This window comes from Vanessa cardui, chromosome 23 (assembly GCF_905220365.1).
Source record: "Vanessa cardui chromosome 23, ilVanCard2.1, whole genome shotgun sequence".
Taxonomy (NCBI): domain Eukaryota; kingdom Metazoa; phylum Arthropoda; class Insecta; order Lepidoptera; family Nymphalidae; genus Vanessa; species Vanessa cardui.
In genome coordinates this window covers 6,437,395-6,463,459 of record NC_061145.1, presented here as the reverse complement: position 1 = coordinate 6,463,459, position 26,065 = coordinate 6,437,395, and the positions used below count along the sequence as shown (strand labels likewise).

The 26,065-nt window shown below is 33.7% G+C and overlaps 3 protein-coding genes across 9 annotated transcripts in view; 2 read left to right on the top strand and 1 right to left on the bottom strand.

Annotated features, from left to right (window-relative positions):
• LOC124539675 (ileal sodium/bile acid cotransporter-like) overlaps positions 1–14,508 on the top strand; it is a 32,623-nt gene extending 18,115 nt beyond the window's left edge. For 3 of the 6 annotated variants that reach the window (XM_047116995.1, XM_047116996.1, XM_047116994.1), the window contains exons 2-12: positions 1,619–1,795; positions 3,740–3,892; positions 6,783–6,913; positions 7,396–7,515; positions 8,730–8,904; positions 9,272–9,534; positions 10,219–10,405; positions 11,380–11,455; positions 12,036–12,049; positions 12,841–12,947; positions 14,042–14,508. In XM_047116995.1, coding sequence (XP_046972951.1) covers positions 1,633–1,795; positions 3,740–3,892; positions 6,783–6,913; positions 7,396–7,515; positions 8,730–8,904; positions 9,272–9,534; positions 10,219–10,405; positions 11,380–11,455; positions 12,036–12,049; positions 12,841–12,947; positions 14,042–14,068 — 1,416 coding nt within the window. In that variant the 5' untranslated portion in view covers positions 1,619–1,632 and the 3' untranslated portion in view covers positions 14,069–14,508. Of the gene's footprint in view, positions 1–1,121; positions 1,239–1,618; positions 1,796–3,739; positions 3,893–6,782; positions 6,914–7,395; positions 7,516–8,729; positions 8,905–9,271; positions 9,535–10,218; positions 10,406–11,379; positions 11,456–12,035; positions 12,050–12,840; positions 12,948–14,041 lie in introns of those variants that run through there. The other 3 variants (XM_047116993.1, XM_047116992.1, XM_047116997.1) reach the window with 3 other exon arrangements.
• A 1,237-nt stretch (positions 14,509–15,745) lies between these two features.
• LOC124539727 lies at positions 15,746–18,425 on the top strand. Its single transcript, XM_047117071.1, has 4 exons — positions 15,746–16,117; positions 16,526–16,781; positions 17,123–17,242; positions 18,265–18,425. Exons 1-4 carry the CDS (start codon positions 15,915–15,917, stop codon positions 18,352–18,354), a joined length of 669 nt encoding a protein of 222 aa, XP_046973027.1. The 5' UTR covers positions 15,746–15,914; the 3' UTR covers positions 18,355–18,425.
• A 22-nt stretch (positions 18,426–18,447) lies between these two features.
• LOC124539726 (isocitrate dehydrogenase [NAD] subunit beta, mitochondrial) lies at positions 18,448–25,923 on the bottom strand. Of its 2 annotated transcripts, none has more exons than XM_047117069.1 (9): positions 25,763–25,923; positions 25,367–25,456; positions 23,298–23,390; positions 22,688–22,804; positions 22,141–22,348; positions 21,379–21,542; positions 20,092–20,301; positions 19,416–19,552; positions 18,448–18,715 (listed from the first exon to the last, which is right to left on the bottom strand). In XM_047117069.1, the coding sequence occupies exons 1-9, from the start codon at positions 25,802–25,804 to the stop codon at positions 18,619–18,621; spliced, it is 1,158 nt and encodes a 385-aa protein (XP_046973025.1). In that variant the 5' UTR covers positions 25,805–25,923; the 3' UTR covers positions 18,448–18,618. The 2 variants fall into 2 exon arrangements, with proteins under 2 accessions (XP_046973025.1, XP_046973026.1); XM_047117070.1 differs by having other exon boundaries at positions 25,400–25,456.
• Positions 25,924–26,065: the final 142 nt, after the last annotated feature.

Sequence of the window (26,065 nt, the reverse complement as noted above, 5' to 3'; positions counted from 1 at the left end):
GTTAATATTCTTGTTATTTAATGACAAAAGACAAGTAATTTTATGACCAATAAGTACTGTTCAAAATGTTTCGACGGCTTACAATATAGCTTTATTATGAGCTAACGGTCCTTAAAATTATTCGTAACATATAAAACCTTTTTATAAATCACTCAATGCAAAGTAACTGGACTTCCATTAGGATTCGCTTAAAGCATTTAAATATTCTGATAACAGTCCGCACGAACGACTTACGTTTAAAAGCTTTTATGAATTGTAATTATATCTAGAACTGATAAATTCTTCAAAAATATAACGAAATATAAGTTAGGGCCCGATGACTGTACAATACGTCAATCTTCAAACACAGCCAAGAACCACTTAATTGTCATGTTTGTCATATTCTTAATATATATTTATGAGGAATTATGTGATCATTCTCGTGCTCGGCGATGAAGGAAAACTTCGTGAGGAAAACATGTGTCCGTTGCAATTATTATGCTTGTGTGTTTCCACTTTAACAACTCATGAAAAAATTGCAATTATCTATCTACACGAGACTGAATTAAAAGTCTCGTGAACAAGGCATTTGTAGATAATGTCGAAATATCGGGCTCCGTCAAATAAAAATTATGGTAGATGTCGGTTTAAATAACTGTAGTAATAAAAAAACCCATCTTTATTTAAAATAATTCCATGAAAAAAGTTTCAAACATTCTTCTCCAGATATGAGGACACCTTTGTCCAAAAGTAGGATATTAATTAGCTATTATTATGGCATATAAAATAAATAGGAATAATACAATTTTTTCAAGGCAATCAATAAAATCATGGATCAGTATTTTTTGTAGTAAAACCGCAGAATCCTTGCAGATTGTCAATCCTGCGTTATTAGATAATAGCTCATAGATAAATTAGTGATAAATTAACTAAATACATTCTTATCGTCATTTATCGCTACGTGACATCGTCCACGATCGGTTCGAAAACAAAGCAGAATTGCTTATCAATATTAAACCTTATCCCATTGACATAAAGATGCAACAATCGCTATCACAATTCGACAAAGGTAATTTAATTAGGGTCGTATTCGTCAAATCAAAATATTATAAGTTCTCTTTGAGTCTGGCTTCGGGTCCAGACAGACATAAATTATATTAGCTTAGCTGTACATATAATGTACAAAGTGTTTTTAGTTTAGTAAATATTGTGATATTAGTTTTTATTAATTAGTTATAAAATATACATATTTAACAAAAGTGAGTTAATTTGATCAATCAATTTTGGCACATAACTTTGTTCCTTTGCATAGGATATATTATTTTTCACGGATTATTCGACGTTCGCCTCCAGTTTTCATCTCAAAGTTAAAAGTGATACCTGAATAGTTCACACTAATAATCGCCATCGACATCGTCTTCAGGGTGTATTATTCATGTACCATAATTGTATAAAAATAATCCAGAAGTAGTGCAAACCCATGAAATTCTCACTATTCTCGTGGATGTTAATAATATTTTCTTCTTTTTTTAAACCGACTTCAAAAAAAGTAGGAGGTTCTTAAAGCGAATGTATTTTTTTTTCAATAAAGTGTAAAGTAAAAACAGAAATATATTTATAAATATTTTCTTTGTTTTAGTGTACGCATCCAAGATGTGTCCAATATGGCCACTGCATCTAATAATTTTATACATAGTGGCAATATGTCCTATGTGGGTGCTGTGCCAGGCAGCACCGAACTATCTCGCCAAATTCCTATCAGAAACGGTGGAGATTCACATGGGCGAATATTATTACGTCAACGTCTCTGTCACAGGTAAGGAAATATTTTTTAATTCATCATTAAAAAAAGTAACATTTTTTTTTAAATTAAAACCAGCCGGTACATTTAATAAACAAAAAACATTATTTGCATCTTCTGATTCTTTTTTTAAATAATTGTATGTTTAATTATTTACGCAATATCACGATATACTTTTAATGATATGTAACATGCAAGTATTTTTAAATTAAATAATTATTGTTTAAGGATTGAAATTAAAATTAATTAAATATTTATAAACAGAGGAAACACGTGATTAAAACCTTAAAAACAAGTTCTAGTTGTTAATAATAATATTGTATGATTGTTACGTAAATAACCTAGCTTTGATATTACGATGTATAAGAGTATTAAAGAAAAATGTAGTACATATCGTAATGCTATATTTTTAAACGAATATTTTTATTATTCATCATAAATAGTTTATTGTTGATAACAACCTACCTTCGATAAGAATAGATAGTTGATTTTATCATGATTATCTAAAATAACTCTGTAAAAATTATGGACCAGTTTAAATATGGAAGAACCACTTTGAATGTAAAAAAGTTGAGATGGCCCAGTGGTTAGAACGCGTGCATCTTAACTGATTATTTCGGGTTCAAGCCCAGGCAAGCACCACTATATATGTGTGCCTAATTTGTGTTTATAATTCATCCCGTGCTCGGCGGTGAAGGAAAACATCGTGAGGAAACCTGCACGTGTCTAATTTCATCGAAAATCTGCCACATGCACATTCCATCCGCATTGGAACAGCGTGGTGGTATATGATCCAACCAGTCTCCTTAATGGAAGAGGAGGCCTTAGCCCAGCAGTGGGTAATTTACAGGCTGTTACTTTACTTCACTTTTAGTTTAAATATTTTTTACTTTTACAAACACCAACAAATTTCACAGAGTACTCTACACTTAATTTGCAGACATCGTAGAAATAAATCCCTTATAAAACTAGATATAGTGAAGAATCTATGGCAATAGATAAAAAAACTTTAAATATTTCATGAGATTTGGACCGCATTATGCACAAAAATAGTTCTTATTTAGCATATTCTTATTTTATGTCCAAAAGGTCCAAAACAGAGCGATATTCAAGGCACCATTTTTTGACGAATACACAATGAACGCCATAGATTATTATTATTATTTATTCAAGATCTCGATCAATGGTATAGCGTTGATTCAATGTCAAAGTTGTTTATTTGTACCCCTCTTGTTATCCTACCACAGTAAATCTATAATGCCGTTATCTACCTAATCTCAATTATGATTTATGAGCAAATAATGCGTTAAAAATGTATACTTATGTAATTTATTGATGATAAGACCAAACAATTATTACCTAAACTAATCGAGATACAAAATAAATTAAAATTTTAACAAAAAGAAAAACCGAATTCAAACAAAACACTACTTTAAAACAAATAAACATGCACTAAATAGTAATAAAAATAATTGCGTATTCCTCATATTTTTTAGAGTCCTCCTACGTAAAATAAAATGAAAAATTTTTGTATTATTGCTACTTAAAAGTCGATTTACGATTATATAATGTAGTTATAATTATTGCTATATTTTAGAGATTTTTTTTTTCTTATTAAAATGCAATGAAAAGTTCAAAATCGATTAGATGTTAGTTAACAGCAATTTTATTATACCACGGCTATACCTATAAGAATAAGCACTAATATCTCTGTTTTTAAACAATTCAATTTTCCCATACTATCTAAGTAATGTAACACTAAAGAAAATGAGTGTTATAAGTTAAAACAATTGTGAACAACCTTTTTTTTGATATATGCCTTTAATTTGTTACCTTTGCCTTTTTGTAAAAAAAAACTGGATACCCTAATGTGAGTTCACGCACACATTGACACAACTATCTCTGCATAATCCAACTTTTTTTTTAATATTATTAACATTATGAATTGATTATTTACAGGATCAGATCTGCAAGTAGGTGATACATTATCGCTAGTCACGGAAAATGAACATATAGCGACAGGAAAATGGAATTCGTCGTATCAGCTCACGGATTTAGACGTCAATAGGGGTAGTTTTGAAGGCAGAATGAGGGTAGATGGACATTTCCTTGGTAAGAAGCTTTATTCATAATTTTGTAATACTAAATAACACGGGCGCTTTTTCACCGAATACACGAATATTTCGTAAATCTCCATCACAATGCGAGCTTTCTCGTCGAATTAAATAGTGAAACTGGAATAGTTCGTACTACTTAACTTTGATGACTTGTAGACAATAGTTCCAAGCAGTTTCATTTGAAAAGAATTGTGTACAATACCGTTGGAAAAAAGTTGATTAGTCTGTTAAAATAAGAGACTGTCGTTTTCTGAACGAACCTCAGAAACTACCCACCTTTGAAAAATATTTTTTTGCATTAGGTATAACTTCAAAGAAGTAAACCGTAAACACAAATGGCAAACAACAAAAAAAAACATATATGTATACATAGTATTAAAATTGTAATCAAGAAAATTCGATTGTTAGCCTTGAAATAAAAACATGTCGACGCAAAAAATAAACCAAAAACACGGAACTGTGGTGATCGTTAGTTCATATAAACGGATATGTATAATACAAACTTGATGCGGGTACGTTTAATATATTCGTTACTGATTGTCGCCCGCGGCTTCACCTGCGTTTTAGGAGTTAGTTATCATGTATTTGGTAAAACGTAGCCTGTGTCCGCTCTTGGAGTTTTTTCTTTATGGTATAGGTTGGCGGACAAGCATATAGGCCACCTTATTGTAAGTGGTCACCATCACCCATAGACAATGAAGGTGTAAGAAATATTAACTGTTCCTTACATCGTCAATGTGCCACCAACCTTGGGAACTAAGATGTCATGTCCCTTGTGCCTGTAGTTACACTGGCTCACTCCCTTCAAACCGGAACACAACAATACCGAATACTGTTATTTGGCGGTAGAATAACTGATGATTGGGTGGTACCTACCCAGACGGGCTTGCACAAAGCCCTACCACCAAGTAAGTTCAAGTTTGCTTCACGCCAAATTTCATAAAATTCGGTTCATTGGTTTGGTCGTATAATAGCGACAGACAGACAGACAGTTACTTTCACATTTATAATATTAATATAGATTATATGCGTCTTTATATATTTTCATTTCAATTACTTTATAATAATATTATTATAATTCCCGAACTAATAAATAAGAAGACGTTTTTTTTATGTAATAATTAACTAAAATAACTATTATGTATAAAATTTCACTCGAAGATAGTGTGTTTCGGAGTAGGTCTAAGATAAATAGAACTATAGCAGACAAACTTCATCCCCACTTTACATCCTTAAGGGGTTAAACTACATTTAAATCTTTCCAAGTTGTTTACGCCTGAACAGGTGACTAGTTACTTTCGAATTTATTTATAGGGATTATCTACACGCGATAGAAAATTCACGTGATGAATGAGTAATGTAAGGTACTCATTATATAATATTATAATTACGAAATTTAATCGCGCTGATATTAATTTATTTTTTAATGACATTCATAAATTTCGATAAACATTCTTCTTGATTATTATACTTTGCAGTCTTTTATCAGTCATTATCGTTTACCCATATGACCTTTAATGTGGATTAAATATTTATACGCATTGAAATTTAAATTTTAAACAAGCGATGTTATTATGAAACGATCATCGTATTTAGCATCAGATGTTATACAGTATGTTCACAGTATGTACTTCATACAGCAATAGAGATTTTCTTAAGTAGAAAAGCACTGTTGCTAAAAAGAGATGCATATGTCTATCTATATAAAATATATACTTCTATACTAATATTATAAATGTGAAAGTAACTCTGTGTCTCTGTCCGACTGTGTGTTTGTTGCTTTTTCATGACCAAATCGATGAACCAAATTTGATGAAATTTGGTATGAGAGTCGAGATGGCCCAGTGGTTAAGTCGCGAGCATCTTAACCGATGACTGCGGGTTCAAACCCAGGCAAGCACCGCTGATTCATGTGCTTAATTTGTCTTTATAATTCATCTCGTGCTCAGCGGCGAAGAAAACCTGCATGTGACAAATTTCATAGAAATTCTGCCACATGTGTATTCCACCAACCCGCATTGGAAAAGCGTGGTGGAATATGTTCCAAACCTTCTCCTCAAAGGGAGAGGAGGCCTTTAGCCCAGCTGTGGGAATTTACAGGCTGTTGTTGTTGCTGGTATGACGTAAAATTGAACTCTAAAAAATGACGTAGGCTACTTTTTTGCCTAACACATGACAGACACTAAAATGCGAGCAAAACTGCGGGCGACTAGTAGTTCTTAATACATGAAAAAATTACTAACATGTAATTAACTTTGTGTATAGAAATTTATGACATTTCTTTAGAGAGGGGAATTCATTACTGCATCTCGGTTCATTGATCTTTGTTGCTGCCCTTTCACACTCAACAAATACTCACAATCACTTTCTCGTTGGTAGTTGGTAGGCGCTACCTACCTTGTAATAGTACAGGTCTCATGTGTTTGTGATCAAACACCGGATAATATTTTAATGGGTTTGCCTAAAAATAAACGTGGTAAAACCGTAGTAAAGGTTGTAAGACAGTGTTTACACTACCAAAAAAACATGCTCACATTCTCGTTTCTTACAAAGCAAGTGAAGCATTTCCTTCTGCGCTTGAGCTAATCCCAGCTTAGTTAGTTTTATAACACTATCGGATTTTAGGAGTGGAGAAAAATAAATAGACCAAATATTTAGCTGGTAGCCCTTCATTGGATGCCGTAACTGAAATTGGTCTATAGGAGATCATCGAGTTACAATAATTTCATAAGATTTAATTACCTACATAAATTCCATTTTCTTTCTAATGACTTCTTAATATGATTTTTATAATTTTAAAACCGGCTATTTAACTTATGGCATTGTGCCAATAAAGATGTGCAAAATGGATAGCATTTTAATGATTTTTCTTTTTCTTTTTCCAGGTCGAACAGAGTTAGTTGTAGAAGCAAACCGTGGTACTGCACAGTATGTCGCAAATGGCACGCTACCAATCACGGTGACGAGGCCACAGCGAGTCATAGATACAATATTCACAACCAGTGTTGCTGTATTTGTAAGTTCACTTGTAAATGTTTAGAAGATAATGCATGATAATATTTTAACACCAAAAACCAGAATTTTTTATAACTTTATCACGATTTGTTTGCTAAGTAAGCCCTGTATCTTATTATTTTTTGTAAATTACTAACTTGTAGTACCCAAGAGTATAGAATACTAAACCTTTGCTTAACTATGACCTGTTACATAATCACATTAATTTGTGTAATTAAAAAAGTAAGTTTTAATAATAATAAATAAATAAATATTGGACAACATCATTACTCTGATCCCAATGGAACCTGTGTTATGGAAAATCAGAAGTAACGAAGGTTCCACCTGAGAGAACATAGAAAATTTCTACATCCACTCGGCCGGATATCGAACCCAAGACTTCGGTGTGGCGTACCCATGAAAACCATTCAAACTACTCGACCCCGGAGGTCGTCATAGTTTTAATGAATATAAAAGTTATTTAAGCAATATAATATTTTCCAGGTGTCATTGATCTTTATCAACTTCGGATGTGCGATGCACTGGCCCACTGTTAAGGGCGTGCTCAAGAGACCCATCGGGCCAGCCATCGGTATGTGTGGACAGTTTCTCTTCATGCCTCTGGTAAGACTTTTTTACATTTTTACCTATTCAACTCGTTTAGAATACTTTACTTATTTGTTGGATTCGGAGTCGAGATGGCCCAGTGGTTAGAACGCGTGCATCTTAACCGATGATTGCGGGTTCAAACCCAGGCAAGCACCGCTGTTTCATGTGCTTAATTTGTCTTTATAGTTCATCTCGTGCTCAGCGGTGAAGGAAAACATCGTGACCTGCATGTGACAAATTTCATAGAAATTCTGCCACATGTGCATTCCGCCAACCCGCATTGGAACAGCGTGGTGGAATATGTTCCAAACCTTCTCCTCAAAGGGAGAGGAGGCCTTTAGCCCAGCTGTGGGAATTTACAGGCTGTTGTTTGTTTTTGTTGGATTTAATATATTCAAATATTTGATGATAATTTTGGTCTATTACCTAGTATATAAGACCGCAGACCTCAAGGGACTAGATTCAAAATGTTATATATTAATGACTGCTACTCTGGTTTTTCTGTCAAGAAAATCCCAATAGCAGTCCACGTAAAACAGTAGATCGTAAGGAAGACTGAGATCGTTTGAATAATAAATACATCTCTATTCCAGTGGATAGATGGATCTTTGATTACGTTACAAAACTATAAGATCAACCTAAATTAAGCCTTAACCACGTTTAATATATTCTACAATGGATGATAGAATATCATATAAGGCATAGTTTCATAGCGTGTTTTGTCAATAGTATTATACCTCTAATCATTACATAGTACAAAACAAAGTCGTTTACCGTTGTCTGTTATGTCAAAATCAAAATAAACTATAAAGTAGGCTTTTACAAGCACATTTGAATCGTCATTTTTCAATTAAGTGAAGTTACCACCGGTTCGGAAAGTAGATTCTACCGAGAAGAACCGGCAAGAAACTCAGTAGTTACTCTTTTACAACATTTAAAAAATACAAAGTCATGTTAGTTAATACAATTATTTAAATTAATATATCCTGCTTGGAAGTCAAAAGGTGTATGCTTATATCTTTAAAATTTAGCAACCGATTTTGATGTAGTTTTCTGTAACAGATAGAGTGACCTGAGAGGAGGGCTATTGTATAATATATGGACAATTTAGTAAAGAAAAACTGATCATTTTAGAAGTTTCCCATGTGATGTCCCATGCTGGTGCATTATAAAAAAGTTAAATGTTAAAAGTCCATTGACCTATAAGTTGTTTTTAATTTTTTCCACAGATATCATTCGGTCTCGGTTTCCTTATATTCCCGAACTCGCCCGCCATGCGACTGGGAATGTTTTTCACGGGCGTGTCGCCCGGCGGCGGAGCGTCGAACATATGGACATTTATATTGGGAGGAAATCTTAATTTATCGCTCGCCATGACCACCATATCCACCCTGGCGTCGTTTGGTAGGTTCCGTTTATTTATATTCCATTTAAGTTAATTGAAATTAAAAACAAATGATAGACTATTTGCTTTTTTTATTTCTATCAAATTAAAATTTCCATATTTAAATCACGCACGAAAACGCAACTTGGACAATATCGTTACAATGGGGTCTGTGACGTCACTTGCCTGTATTGTATATGTAATCTTTGGTACATATATTCCATATACAATAGGCAAACGAGGTTAACAAGCAAGTGACGTCATCATAAACGCGACCAATCAGGAGCGTTTTGTGTCACGTGACAAACGTTAAAAGAAATGCCTTTTTATTTATGGATTTTTAAATAAATTATAGATGTAGTATTCTATTTTATTATGGTTTTGCAGCGTTCATGCCGGCCTGGCTTTTCTCCCTCGGGCAAGTTGTATTCGCGAATGCAAACATCGTAGTGCCGTACATGCGCATAGCTACGTTCGTGGCAGGTCTCATCATCCCCCTGATGATCGGGTTGGCAATGCAGAAGCTCACGCCGAGGGTGGCGGCGTTCATGGTCCGGATCCTCAAGGGATTCTCGACCACGCTCCTCCTATTCATCATTATATTCGCGATTGTGACGAATTTGTACATTTTCGAACTGTTCTCCTGGGAGGTTAGTTATACATTATTGATGAGGTTTTGTTTGTTGTATTTTTGTATTGTGTGAGAGGCAATATGGCCTGGTTAGAACACGTGCATCTTAACCGATGATTGCGTGTTAACCCAGGCAATCACCACTGATTGTTCGTGTATTTAATTTGTGTTTACAATTCATCTCGGGCTCGGCGGTGAAGGAAAATATCTTGAGGAAACCTGCATGTCTCATTTCATAGAAATTATATATATACACATAACGGAACACCGTCGACGTCAGTGTAATCGTCACCGCACGCCCATGCAGATTGCGTCACGTTGCGTCATTTTACAAACCTAATATGGTATTGAATGGCATTTAGAATATGTTCATATGTAGATAAATAATAAATAAATAAATAAATATTAGACAACATCACATACATTACTCTGATCCCAATGTAAGTAGCTAGAGCACTTGTGTTGTGGAAATCAGAAGTAACGACGGTACCACAAACACCCAGACCCAAGGGAACATAGAAAACTAATGATAATCTACATTGACTCGGCCGGGAATCGAACCCGGGACCTCGGAGCGGCGTACCCATGAAAACCGGTGTACAGACCACTCGACCACGGAGGTCGTCAAAGATTTTGTACATGTGTACGATCACAACAAAAACTAAGAATAATCTCAGCAATTGTTTATAATATTGTATTGCAGATAGTAGTGGCGGGCATGTGCATCCCATGGCTGGGCTACGCTGCTGGCTACGTGGGTGCGCGGCTGTTGCGCCAGTCGCACGAAGACGCGCTCGCCATCTCCGTCGAGATCGGCATACAGAACACCGGCATCGCCATTTTCCTGCTGCGATACGCTCTGCCTCAGCCCGAAGCAGACCTCACCACGGGTAAGTACTGCACTTAGCGATGCCTATTCCCACTGCTGGGCTAAAAGCCTCCTCTCCCTTTGAGGAGGTTTGGAACATATTCCACCACGCTGTTCCAATGCGTGTTGCTGGAATACACATGTGGCAGAATTTCTATGAAATTTGCTCTTCCTTAACACACCCATACTTCAATTCAAAGTTATAAGATGAAACAAGCTAAGAATTACAAAAATATATATAATAGTTAATGGTAGAACTACAATTATTAAGTATAAAAATATGGATCAGAGTGTTGAGCAAAGGGATGACTTAAAGACAATTGCATGTCGCGCGAATGGATAGAGTAAGGAATGAGTACATAAGAGGAAGTTTGAAAGTGACACCGATAGCCGAGAAGTTATGTGGAAGGCAACTATCATGGTATGGGCGTGTAATGCGGAGGAATGACGAACATATTGTGAGGAAGACCTTGAGCATGGATGTGGATGAAGATAGAGGTAGAGGACGACCAAGGAAACGATGGATGGATTGTGTGAATGACGATATGGCTAGAAAGAATGTTAAATGTGCGATGACGTCTGACAGAGATGTATGGAAGGAGAAGACATGCTGAGCCGACCCCAAATAAAATTGGGATAAGGGCAGGAGAATGATGAAAATACAAGCTTCATTTTTGTTAATTCATTTTGTGTTCGGCGATAAAAGGAACGTCGGCTTAAGTTGGATAAATAAGTCATGTTTTGGATAAATTTCTGCCATATGTTACCTATGTACATTGTACACATGTTTTGTATGTTATTTTTCCACAATATATGACATAGCCGTTTAATCACCGAAATATTATTTTCTCTCTCGAACCAGAATTATTTGTAATTGATTTTATTGTATAAAATATGTGTTAACAAACAATAATAATTAAAACATTACTTGCAAAAAAATCCTTTTTAATATACATTTTGAATCAAATATATAATATTTGTATATTTTTTTTTCAGTGGTACCAGTGTCAGTGGCGATCATGACACCTGTACCAAATACCATCATATACATAATACAGAAGGTTATGGCCTGGTATGTATAACGCTATATTAACTAAAGAGTGAAATTTGTGTTGTCCCCAATGTTATTTTTTATATAAAATGCTAAGAGATTTTTTGCAATGAATATATTTAGTGATTCTTAAAATAAGATCGAAGTGGTTGACACGCTTTCTCGAGGGATTCATTGATTCATTAATTCGATTGATTGGGTTTATGTTTTGGGATCATTTTTATGTTCTGAGTACAGGGTTTATGGTTGCCCTTGCTCTTTTTTGCACAAAAATGTGTTAATTGAGAAATATTACTCGACGACATAAGGAGATAAATTATGTATGGCCCAAAATACTTATGATATTTTCCTCAAACTCATTTCAAAAACATTTTTTTTATTCTTAAATATAAAATATTGTTCTTAAGACCGTTATTCACATTATTGTTTATGGTTACGAAAAAAAAGGTAAAATGCACAAAAATGCACTGATTGCAAATAAATAGTGGGTTAATGTTATCTGTGGATTAGTCCAGTCCTGAAGTTATTCCGTATTCGAAATTTTTTTAAGACTAAATTTTCTATTTTCCATACCATGTCATCATTCCCATACGCGCCATAGCAGGGGATGTAAGCGTACGTATTCAATATCATAAAGGGGTGGTGGTCGCTTGGGATGTTGTCAATGCATGTGGTGTCGAACGTGAGAAATATGTATACTCTGTACCTTCAACGCCAGAACTTTTAGCTCTCGTTTCAAGAAATGCTAGTCAATTTGGCTAAATTGAGTTTGTTCTGAATTGTCATTGGTCAATAGCAATTGATCAAGTAAGGCGACCAATGAGCATTCGGTATTTTGTTTTATTAATTTTTTTTAGGAAATAACCCAATTATTTTACTTACTTTAAAAGTAATAAATTGCACAATAATTATTTATCCAATTAAAATCAATTGACTTATATATGTGTCTTGGGTCCCCTCTTCATATAATTGTGAAAAAATATATATTTTCTATGGATTTAAAATTGACTCAGAACTATTCAAAACATACCATGTAACTCTCTTTACTTAACCAGTATAAGTACACAAGTATTTAAATATGTCATACTATCAAAATAATTTGAGCTAAATTATAATGATGAAGATAAAATAAATTACACTATTTCTCATGTTTGAATTCCAAATGGCTCGCTTTAGCAATTTTTGTGGTGAAATTACTACTGCTGTAGAGAACAAGACTACTGTTATGATTATTATTACTATTTAAAAATATTTTTTTATCAAATATAATTGAAGTTTAATATATTTTTAATCTACGGTTCTATTTCTCTATACAGCGTATAAACTAAATAAAGTAAATTTTTGCTTTGTAAATAGCTAAATTATGTTTAAAAACTATATACTAACCATAAAATTTATATCCACAGCGTCAGAAACAGAAATGCCCACAAAAAAATGTTGGAAGACGACATCAAACCAGTTCCCGAGGCCCCTGAGCCCGGCGTCATCTCTACCATTGATGTCAAATAAACAGGTCTCTTTAGGACTTTAGACGAAAGATTAATATTACTATTTTTTCCATAAAAAAACTTATATACCATTATATATACCACTACCTATATACCTATATACCACTATATGCTCGTCCGCCAACCTATATACCATTATATAGGTTGGCGGACGAGCATATAGGCCACCTGATGGTAAGTGGTCACAATCACCCATAGACAATGACGCTGTAAGAAATATTAACTATTCCTTACATCGTCAATGTGCCACCAATCTTGAGAACTAAGATGTTATGTCCCTTGTGCCTGTAGTTACACTGGCTCGCTCACCCTTCAAACCGGAACACAACAATACTGAGTACTGTTATTTAGCAGTAGAATAACTGATGAGTGGGTGGTACCTACCCAGACCGGCTTGCACAAAGCCCTACCACCAAGTAATTTTACCAAACAATTTAGAATTAAATATATTTCATTCATAATGCAATATTTTCAAAACTACTTGGTAGTAAGTGGTCACCACAGCCCATTAACATTGGGGCTGTAAGAAATATTAACCAATTCATATATCGCCAAGGCAGTATTCTCAGGAACTAAACGTTATATCCTTTGTCTCTAATGAAACTGTATCTTTCACCCTTTAAACTGGAATACACTGTGAAAGTTTTACTACTTGACCATATACACGTAGCTCAATTATTTTATGTTGCAAATATTATATTTATCTATAATATGCATAATATTAATAATCTAATTATATTAATTTATATATTCTGTAAATAATATTGATACTTCTTGAAGCTATATATTGCACTGCACATATAATTGGAATATAATGTTTTTTTTTGTAATGTTATTGGTTACTTTCTAGTTTATTCAATTATATTATTAATTTTGGGGTTCCAATATTCGAAAACAAAACCATAAAATAATGTCTGAAAACCTTATACAATCTATAATATTTTATATGTAATTCGATGTACAATATCATTGCATTGTTAATTTTGTGTATTTTAAAAAAATACGCAATCATACATTTTGTTGAGCGTATTAAAATTGCCTATTCTATAATTTTGTTCAGTTATTTAATTATTTTAATTCATTTTTTTTTTGTTCATAGGAGGAGAATTGGTCATCTTCTTCGTAAGCTCACCGTATACCAGTTATTACGTTGCAATAGAGTCTACAATTACTACCGACAAAATCTTCACGTCTAATCAGGACCATAGACTAAAACATATCAATATTTTTATGATTGATATATTGATGTATTCTATAATTTTATAGGGATTTATTATTTTAAAGGAAGTGTCTAACTGTAAAAAAAATCGTCTGTGGTGCTGTGTTTTTTCTTTACAATTCAACTAATTTTAATGGAGAAACTAACTGATTATGAATGAATAAAATGTCTTGGAATATTTTATATGAAAATTTAAGAACAAATTTTTGATGACTTTTTTATGGCGTTTTCGTATACATTATATTTGATAACGCATTTACAAAAACATACTTACTTTACATATCGTAGCAAGGCCTTCATATGTTTTGGCTCAGTATTGTCTATGGAATAAAAAAGTCTAATTCGTAAAAAGAATATCGAAACAAAAAAAGTCTTATAAGGAAATTATTTATTTAAATCAAAAATTGTTACACATTTTATTTAATTATTTGTTAAAGTTAATACTTTTTTACTACTTATTGTTCAATTTTTTTTATTCCAACGCGTATTTTTTTTTCTTAAATATTTTTAACGTTTTGGTTGTTATAATTCACCTATAAAATTTTCGGTATTTATGTAAGACGTATGATGTGTGTAATTTTTCTAACATTTTTATGTTTATATTACACTTTCTTGAATTATTATTGATATACAGTACTTTTCAATAGAACATTTACAATGAAAAAACGCTCAAAAATTACGTCAATTCAAACAGATTGGCAATTATTCGCCTAATTCTAAAATACGCCAATTTATATACTTCTCACTTCGTAAGATTTCTATTGAAATAAACTATATTTGTAGAACTAAGAACTTTTTTATCGGGTGTTTTGAGGCAGTATTTACATACATAATTAAAAAAGTTGATATTTCAACTTTATAAGCGAAAATAGTAATTTTCAATTAAGTCTAAATGTTGATGTCGCCTTCTCAATTTAATTAAAATTATGTTCATTTTTTTTTCTGTGGTTGTAAATTGATCTCTAGCATAACGTGTCGGTTTTTCATATGACTGGTTTTATAGGTGAAACAGATGTGAAAAGACTGTTAAAATAAGTAATGATTGTTATGAGATCAGTATTTTGTTATTGGATGTCATCGTATTTATTATAAAAGACAATTATTGAATGAAAAAATGCAGTTTCATTTCCCAATCGATAAAAGGAACCTGTTTTGTAAGTGCTGATAAAGTCTAGCTTAGTCTATTCTAAAGAGGAGGATTATTCCATCATTCTGTAATATTTTATAATGTTTTGGATACACGTGTGACATGACATGACTCAATTTAATCTGACGGGTATTTGCTATTTTCTTCACCTATACAATACACGAATTATGAAAGAAATAGTAACTCGTGCGATAGATTTCGATAGATCTAGATAACATATCTAGATCTTGATGTATGATACGCGTGTGATCACGAGGCCACTTAAGCTCTTAATAATTTGATTATTATGATAATTTCCGGTGATTTATTTTACCGTATGCATATATTAAATTCACTTCATACTTACATATATGTATATTATTATAATAACTATATATCTTATATGAAAATAGTTATTAATTAGCTAAAAATTAAGCATTATAGTGTGAACATTAAACCTTTTTTATACATCTACGTCGTTTTCGACAAACATAAAAAAAAAGTTAATCTGTCAAACTTGTTGAAAAACCATACAGCAACGTCCGATAAACCAATAAAATAAATAGTGAAAAATGTAATTCCTAACCATCTCCCACGAACCGTATAACTCTCTGAGTGGCTAGCACCATGGGTAAACCTAAGTATGATCCTCCCACGAGCACGTACCCATACAAGATATCGAAGAGGTTGAATGTTCTCAGTGTACCTAGGAAATACATCATAGATACAGGTGAAGGTATGCCAGCATTGACTCCCAGGGGAATACGGAAATCTGCTATAAATAGTCACATATCTGACAGAGTGAATGATGTCGCTTGGCCTTACTTACGGTTGGTAAAAATATATGTTATATATTAAGAACCTTTCCCCGCAGAATACAAGATTTATATATGTATATACATATATATCATAATTAATCGACGTTGTGGTTTATAGATTTTTTGAATTATTTTTTTTCCTGTAGATAATGTATTTTAAAATACAATTTAAATTAAGCACAAAAAGGTCAGTGATCTCGATCAAGATTTACATGGTCTAAACCCTTATACATCTTTTATAATTTTGTAATAATTTGACTGCTTACCATCTGACCGTCCTATTCTATAAATACTAAAATAAAAGTTGAAAAGTTTTAGTCTTATTATGGTTTCTTATAAATAAACAATTTTTAGTTTATAAACATAAGGCATATAACGTACAATAAAAACATTCTGTTTTGATACATTTTAATATTTCAGTCGTTTCCTCATAATAAAACGAATGTACAAGCATAGATTCAGTGCTGAACGTATAGAGCGAATTGACCGTATGATTGAAGCCGCGAATGCGACTTGTTATTCAAAACTAGCAAACTGCGTGCTTGATCTTAAGAAACAAGATACGAAGGAGGTTAAGAAGAAAAGAGGTTGGACTGAGAGTGAATGGAAGAAGCACATGGACTATATCAGTCAAATAGCTGGACCGAAAAAGGACTTCAGATCGACTCCAGTTAGGGTACGTAATAAGACGAAATAAAAATTGTAATATAGGCTTTTTGGTATAGAAAAACACGGAGCGTAGCATTGTTTATATATAAAAAAGGAGATATTTTTATTGCAATACTTAACTGACAAACTGGTTAGTTTTGGTATTATTTTGATGTTATTACATCCATCGCTTCACAGTTTCCTCACAGTTCACCTACCTTAAAATTTTACTACTTGCGTGAGAAGCGTATATATATTATTCTTTTAATGAATAATTGCAATCAAAATTCTGCCTTTTATAAGCAATTGGATAAAATTGTATACTCTTTAAGTTATTATATATAAAAATATGATGATTTTATTTATCAGCGAGGACAAAGTAAACCTTTGGAGCTTTTGTTGCCAAGAATCAACCAAATTTGCCACTTCCCCGAATTCAAAATTTATAAAAGGTTATCTAAAGAAGCTTGGTACAGAGACCCCGTGAAGGTATGCGAAACACTTACTTGCTTTATATGTCGTCATTTTTATTTATGTCCTTATTCATAGATGATAAATTATAAAGTGAATTTTCCCGATTATTGCGGGTTCAAACCCAGGCAAGCACTACTGAATTTTCATGTGCTTAGTTTGTGTTTATAATCCATCTCGAAAGGAAATCGCGAGGAAACATGCATGTGTCTAATTTCATTGAAATTCTGCCACATGTGCATTCCACCAACCTGCATTGGAACAGCGGGTTGGAATATGTTCCAAAAACCTTATCCTTAAAGGAAGAGGAGGCCTTAGCCCAGCAGTGGAAAATTTACAAGCAGTTGTTGAATTTTCCTCCTAAATGGTATTTTCAAGAAATCTTTAGTCACTTTATTTAAATAATCACAGGGGATACAATTTTTAATTCAAATGCATCAAGTTAAATAAATCGTAAGACTCTTAAAAAAATAACGTTCGGACTACAGATCAAAATGAAAAACAATCCTCATCAAAATGAGAAACATCTTATGGTCGTAGTAGATGTATTAACTTTATTTATATAGAATGGTGTAAACTTTGGATACTTTTCAAAGTTGACGGTAGCTACGGCTCCTGAACTTAATTTGGTTGATAACCATTATAATTTGAGCTGTGCTAAAATTGACGTATTTAATTACGAGTGAAACTTTGTTTTGCCGGTATAATGTTATTCCGCCATTTGAGTCCATATTAGCAAGGTTTACCAAAAGATTGCATCACCACGACCCTATTTGGTAGATATAGATATGAATTCGAAAACAGTTGTGTCAATATATTAATTTGTGGCGCGCATTTGTCATCTCGGAGCTGACTGGTGACAATAGTACTTAATAAAAAAAAAAAATTGTAATTCGAGACTCTTCCAGTTACCTACTTCTATCGTATTTACATTGAAAACGATATTTCTTCGCGAATCATCAAAGTGTATTTTTACTCATTCTTCCATTGAAATAGACTTTGTTAATAAAAGTTATATTAAAAAATATATTTCTTTTTAGGTACCACCGAATGCGCTTAAGTATGTGATAACGGATCGAATAAAGAAGCTAGCTGCTCATAGAGTTATACCACAGGCTGGTTTTGACTGAACCACTAAATGTCTCAAACTTTGTATAAAACAACACGAGAAACAAAATACTACAGATAATAATTTCGAAGATCTTAAATAATAAACCATTAACCAAGTTTTGGAATTTTATTTCTGGTAACATTAAATACTTAACAATACTGTTACTATGCCGTCTATTGATTACAGATCACATTTTAGAACAAAAAAAAAATATATAAATAACATTTAAATAAATTACGCTTATTACTCTATGAGTAAATTGTCTACATTTGGTATGTTTGGTTTAGGTCGTGAGGCAGTGGATGACGGCGTATGTGAAATCTTTAGTGGTGGACTGACCACCGAGGTCCTTTGTTCTGACTTTTCCGTCTGTCAGGACTCTGTAATGAGAAAAAATAAAAACAAATTTTAGTAAAACCTTACCTTCCCAATGGTTTTATATGACGTTTCGTAATATGACTTACAAAGAAAGACTGTTGCTGATTGTTTTATCTCTTTACTCAACTTATGATGTCCCCCCCCCCCCCACTTAACAAAAATCGGACAAATCATCTTAGAAAAATTTGAAATGTCCGGATAAATTGGAATAAAAAGCTCTTGACAATTGGAAATCTAGTTTGAATAGGACAATTGGAACTTTCCTCTGATTGGCTAATCTATGAGTAGATTTATAATATTTTTAATCTTATTAGTCAGAACATGTCGCTAGCCAATCAAAGCATTCATACCAAACGTAATCAGCCAATCAGCGCTCATAAAGTCAGTGGCCATTAATAAATAATAAATAAATAAATATGAGACAACATCACATACATTACTCTGATCCCAATGTAAGTAGCTGAAGCACTTGTGTTATGGAAATCAGAAGTAACGACGGTACCACAAACACCCAGACCCAAGACAACATAGAAAACTAATGGTAATCTACATCGACTCGGCCAGGAATCGAACCCGGGACCTCAGAGTGGCGTACCCATGAAAACCGATGTACACACCACTCGACCAAGGAGGTCGTCATTGGCGACTCACCTATGATAAGTAGATATATGGGGGGGGTAAAGTAATAAGTGAGGTACAAACTTGTTGATGGCGTTCTTGATCATCTTGGAGTATGAGTGCAGGTTGACGTGCGCCAGCAGGTTGGCCGAGCACAGCAGCATGGCCGTGGGGTTGGCGATGTTCTTGCCCACGGCGCCCGAGAACACGTGACGCGCGCCCTGCGCGCACACACACACACACACACTTTAGTATCAGGTGCACAGCACAGTGGAGTAATCCGACAAACGTTTTGCAGGCTGTGCCCGACTATCGAAATAGTCGGGTTATAGAGTACCCTAATGCCTAAGAGTAAGACCCCCATGATGCCTATAATTAGACTCCCCTAAAAGTCTGAATTTATTTACAATAGAGTACCCTGTGATCCTATAAATAACTTATCCCATGATAATACTATATATAGTATATTTTGAAGTATAAAGAAGCGATAGCTATCACATGTAGTCAAATTAAATTCAATAGTGGCGGCGTACAGGGTGTAACCTTCAATCATGCATTATCTTCGTATGCGAAGATTGTCAATAAAATATTCAATAATAATAGGCAGCTCAATAGCCAAGAGTCGGAATACCGGGAATACACTGTATTTATTTTTCATCTACAAGCCTCATCAAAATCACTCTAATGACACATGTTTTATGACCTACTCGCCCAAGTGTGTATGTGATTGGTGGATGGTACCACCACTATAGATCATCACCTGCTCAAAGACGGCGCAGTCTGCGCTGTAGGAGGCTCCGGCCACCACACCAGCACCGCCCACGAGACCGCTGGCGAGGTTGTCCACGATGTTACCGTACAGGTTGGGGGTCACCATCACGTCGAATTGGTTCGGGTTGGAAACCATCTGCATCGTGCAGTTGTCCACTATCATCTTCTCGAACTGGATGCGGGGGTACAGCTTTGCGATCTGGTTAAAAAAAAAAGTAAAGTAAAGTAACAGCCCGTACATTTCCCACTGCTGAGAAAGGCCTCCTCTTCCTTTAAGGAGAGGGTTTGGAACATATTCCACCACGCTGTTCCAATGCGGGTTGGTCGAATGCACATGTGGCAGAATTTCGATGAAATTTGACACATGCAGGTTTCCTCACGATGTTTTCCTTCACCGCCGAGCACGAGATGAATTATAAATACAAATTAAGCACAGCTTTGCAATCTGGTTAAAGGACAATTATTTTGTAAAGAGAGATAATCAAATAACAATTTATTTAAAGTCGAAAAGTTGAATATGTATTATTTTGAATTCCAGAAACTACACTATTATTTTTAAAATGAAATAAATATATTTTTATTTTTAATTAGTATGTACTAGTGAGTCGAGATGGCCCAGTGGTTAGAACGCGTGCATCTTAACCTAAGATAGCGGGTTTGAATCCAGGTAAGCACCGCTGATTCATGTGCTTAATCTTTATAATTCATCTCGTGCTCAGCAGTGAAGGAAAACATCGTGAGGAAACCTGCATGTGACAAATTTCATAGAAATTCTGCCACATGTGTATTCCACCAACCCGCATTGGAACAGCGTGGTTGAATGTGTTCCAAACCTCCTCAAAAGGAGAGGAGGCCTTTAGCCCAGCAGTGGGAATGTACAGGCTGTTGATGATGTACTAGTAAAAGCTTTTGCAATTTGAGAGGCTATCCTAACGAGTCGAAAGAAACGGCATGTGTATGTATAAGTATTATGTATAGGTATGGGTACCTCAACAAGAACCGTAGATATATAAATAGGTAGAACCGACAACCGTTGGGGAAAACGTGTTCTAGAGTGGAGACCGCGTCTCGGCAAATGTAGGACGTCCTCAGGCACGGTGGAGACATACGCAAGGCGGCAGGCAGGAGCTGGATGCGAGTTGCCGGAGAAAGACCACAGTGCGTGCACTGGGAGAGGCCTATGTCCAGCAGTGGACAAAAATGGGCTGTTGATGATGATGATGATGATGATGATGATGATGATGATGATGATGATGATGATGATGATGATGGGTACCTCCTCGCAGCTGCGCAGGAACAGTCCGTCGCCCAGCTTCATGATGTTGGCCTTGTGCACGGCCGTCACCTTGCGCCGGCGCAGCTTCACCGCATAGTCGAACGCGAACTTCGCAATGCGCTCAGACTTGGCCGCCGTTATGATCTTCAGGCACTCCACCACTCCTGGCGATCAATACAGTCGTTAAGTTTGGAGAGTTTTATATATAGAAACTTTTTGCTAATCCCGTTTGGCAAAAATAAAAGAAATATGTATAATGCATACTTTTAATATTTTTTTTTATTTATTACTAGATTTCGCCCGCAGCTCAGCTCACATGTGAGGTTAGGAGGGGATGCTGTGCATGTGACACAGATATGACTTTATCACAGTGCCAAATTACATTCGATTCCTCAGTTTAAGTCAGATAATGCAAATGAGTCTTTGATTATTACCAAATATCTTTGTATGAGTATATGCCTTGTGATCTTGATATAAATATAATATTGACTTAGTGTCCGACCGAAGGTTCGGTTTTCGGTTTCGGCCGAGTTTCGGCTAAAAATCAAGTTTCGGTTTCGGCTAAAATGGACCGAAACTTTTGCCGAAACTAAAACTGATTTCGGAAGTTGTCGTGCACGCTTGCCTAACTTTGTTTCTAGCGGTAACGTTTTGTTGTTTGTATTGTTTTTTCGTATTGTTCTAAAAAGTTTGAAGACAAAATATCAGAGAAGAAAAAAATAATTGTTTAAAAAACATGAAATAAGGTAAGTTAACACTAACCAGGCACGGATTCGTGTTCAAGGGCAGAGTACTCGCCCTCAGTCTGCTCTCTGATGATGATGCAGTCGACGTCCTGGTGACGGCTCTTCACGTTGGGGAGCGACTTCACGTGGACCACGTTGGCGTAGAGGTCCAAGGCGTTACGCAGTTTCATGTTAAGGGTTTGCAGCTCGCCAGTGTGGGAGAAGTCAGGGGTTGCTAAGATACCCTGGAAACATAATTACAGATATATGTAATTATATTTTTTTTTCAATTGAAAACCATTGTCTATTCATTGAGAGTGGCAAAAAATTGAGATGCTCAAATTTTTTTCCTTTTTTTCTCGCTGAAAAAACTCATTACGGGCTTCCCCCACGTGGTGTTATGTGAGGGGTGTGTGGGACTCCCCGGAGCCCTGGACTGGGTTTATCCACTAAAAAACCAGCGGTACACTCTCCGTCATACGGCGGGCGCCACGGGATTGCTACCGTGACAACATCTATAGGCCTGGTACAAATACTAACATCTTTTTTTATTATTTTACGCTGTTTACACATATAATTCTGACCTTAATACAAATCTTATTTCTTGCAATAGAGCCGACGACATCTTCCAGAGGCGCGCTCAACGTGGGGTTCACTTCGGAGAAAAAGAAGGATTCGAAGTCCACGGGGATGCCTGCCGCCTGCAAAGGATGAAATATGTATCACGTAAAAAGTTGACAGTTTCAATTTAATTTATTTAAATTATTTATTAATATATCCAGTAGTGTAGCGCTTCAATAATTTCACTGTAAGCTGAATAAACAATTATATAATGCGAATAAATAAATATACCGTAGGTTAAGTCAACTTACTTTTTCAAATTACTTTTAATGTATATGAAAAAAACATACATCTTTTTAAATACTTTATAGATATTTTGCACTCATTTTAATTTAGTATCTACTCTACATGATCTCAAAATTTTACGATCATGTTTGTTTTTATTTTGATTCTAATTTGAGGACAGAATGTCCTAGTGTAATAATAGTTTCCATAATTACAGGTTTAATAAAAATATTAGAAACGTTATTATTTCTTCTATTACACTAAGAACCTTTTATACACCCTGTTGCTTTTTTATTTAAAAAAAAAAAGTTAAAAGAATATTAAAACACATTTAAACAAAGAACATACCTTGAAAACTTCTTGAACGGAATAAACAAGCTCTGGTCCAACGCCATCACCGGGAATGAGCGTGCACTTGATACGACCCTCCTTGCTTGTTTGCTGTATCATAAAGCTTTATTTTATATATGGCAACATTAAAATATACCGACAATTTTACACTTATAACTTGTGTAACATTTTATTTATCAATACTTAGTTTAGCATTGGCATCAATTTCTACTTGTAGTAAGAAATAATCAGCGTTAACACAATAGATTTATCAAAACAATATAACATTAAAAAAATATACATATTTAAAAAAAAATTTAAAGGAACATACATACATAATTCATAACATGTACAATATTTGATTTTAGATATTTCTTGCCTTTCCAAAGCAATAACTATATGAATTATAAACATATTATATACCTACCTGTTAAAATAATATATCCACTGTAAAAATAATGTCTTTCTTACTTAGTCTATACACGGCAAAATATGTCAATACCTTTTCAAATGTGGATCAAAATAGTTTACCTTTAAAGCATAATTAAGATAAACAATTTATAACACTAGAAAAAAAACTTACAAATTTCACCAAAACCTTAATTAATAATTTGATAATCTTAACTAATACACATATCAAATTAGAAATACATATATATTTAATATCAAGGTATATTTATGTAATGTTTGTGGACAACACACAACATGGTGTTACTTGTTACAATGCACCGGACAACACAAAGGCTTGAATTGCATATGACAGTGCGGGATACATGCTATGGACAGATCCAGATTAATGATCCGGTAGGTCCAACCACCCAATTTAAAACAAAAAAAATTAAATAGGGCTTTGTTCACACTATAAATTTGTCTCTGGATCTGTCTCTTACAATAAATATAACATTTAATTAAAATTAATTGCAATCAACCAGAGACCTATTACATGCTAATTATTCACAACCATTCTATTCTTTATATAATATTCCTTTGCCTAATTCAATATTCAAATTTTGGGGAATTCCTTTTTTAAATTTTTAAAAATTGAATAGAATGGCTTTTTATTACACCGGTATATACATGCATTTTTAAAACAAATAGTCTTACATTTTCATCTGTAGATGAACATGTGGATCCTGATAAATAAACTTAAAAATATTACATTTTTAATTTTTGTATAAATTTAGAATTTTGATGCCAACTCAATAAGAATAAAATTTTATACCAATTACATAATTCAAATGATAACAAATTAAAGGATTTCTTTACAATATTTGTTCTGAATAAAAATAAAGCAGAAATTATTGATAATAAACATCAACAAATAATCCATAATGTAAAGTTGTTCTTACAAGGTTAAAGTTCATTTATTTTTCCTAGAGTACAGAACTAGTTCTCCATGCAGCTTAGAACTCGGTTCAGAATAAGTTGATGATATCACAAATATAATAATAATAGAATTTTATTTAACGAGCCAAAATGACCCATTGGCTATGACATATGAATGAATCTAATTATGATTTCAGTTTGTATCTTAAGTAGCACTCTTTGTGTGACCTAATTTAAAAGTACACCCCATACTTGGCAGTGAGGGAAAACATTGCGAGGAAACTTGAACCAAAAGTGTATCTATCAAAATGTCTCAGAGCTACAAAGTAAATTTGCAAAATATTCTCTTCAAAAGAGAAGGCCAATCAATGGGCCATTTATGAAATTAAAAGACAAATAGAATACTAATTTAATATAATACCTGTCCTATAATATATTAAGATTCAATCAAAAAAATCAAATTATTAATTTTATGATTTATATAATATTAATGTAATAATTTTCAGTTTAATATTTATTACAACGTATAACTGTATCAGCCAACAAATGTAGGGAAAATTAAAATATGATTTAATGAAAAAATATTCTTTTGGAAGAAAGTAAATTGTCACGATAAATTACTTAATAAAAATAGAAACAACTCAACTTTATAATTTTATTTTCTTTAATAATTGATTGCATTGTTGTAAATGGATTGTAAAGGGATTTTTCTGCTTTATTTTAAAAGGTGCGACCATTAGTAAAACAGTTAGTATTCTCACCAAGGTGCTGATTGAAAGTGGCGCGAAACATACGTTTTTGTCAGAGTTTACCGCACTCGTGTGCAAACCTTTGCTGGCATGTTGTGTTCCCTGAAATATATTCCATATAAGAATTTCGAATTCATAAAAATGTTTATAATTGACATTGCGATCACGTGAGCTTCTCGGTGTAAATTAATCTCAAGGCTCAAGAACAGTCGCAATAGATCGCATTTGATAGATTTATTTAGTTTTATTACATATACATCTTATGTATATACTTTATGTACTTTGCCTACTACAAAAATAAAGTTCAACTTAACGTACATAGAAGTTACGAAACAGCTTCAATTTTTTTTATTATGAATGTTCAATTCAAATTATAATGGTATATAAGAAAAAAATATATTGCTTTACCTGGACCAAGGCACGGAATACGTTTCTGGTTATAAGGGACATCGTCTGTAATGTATAAGACCTTCAAAAAAGGTTAATTTTTCAGCAAAAGTATTTCTGGATCGTCTTGGCTGACAAGACGTAACTTCGCCAACTTCATTTGACGTTATCTCTTTGTAATGTCAAATATGTAAATAGTAAATGATTTACGAAAATCTATTTATTATTATTTTTTATAACTATCGCTATTATATGTCATGTGTCTATTTTAGTTAACAATACTATTTATTAAAATGCCTAAAAATTGTTATTATAAAAGTATCT

Excerpts from the sequence above, each read along its gene's own strand:
- LOC124539727 (XM_047117071.1), top strand. The coding sequence starts at position 15,915 with ATGGGTAAACCTAAGTATGATCCTCCCACGAGCACGTACCCATACAAG. Across the intron at positions 16,782-17,122 it reads TCAGATCGACTCCAGTTAGG|CGAGGACAAAGTAAACCTTT; the intron begins GTACGTAATAAG and ends TTTATTTATCAG. Across the intron at positions 17,243-18,264 it reads GGTACAGAGACCCCGTGAAG|GTACCACCGAATGCGCTTAA; the intron begins GTATGCGAAACA and ends ATTTCTTTTTAG.
- LOC124539726 (XM_047117069.1), bottom strand. The coding sequence starts at position 25,804 with ATGTCCCTTATAACCAGAAACGTATTCCGTGCCTTGGTCCAG. Across the intron at positions 21,543-22,140 it reads TGAACACGAATCCGTGCCTG|GAGTGGTGGAGTGCCTGAAG; the intron begins GTTAGTGTTAAC and ends ATTGATCGCCAG. Across the intron at positions 18,716-19,415 it reads ATCAAGAACGCCATCAACAA|AGTCCTGACAGACGGAAAAG; the intron begins GTTTGTACCTCA and ends TTCTCATTACAG.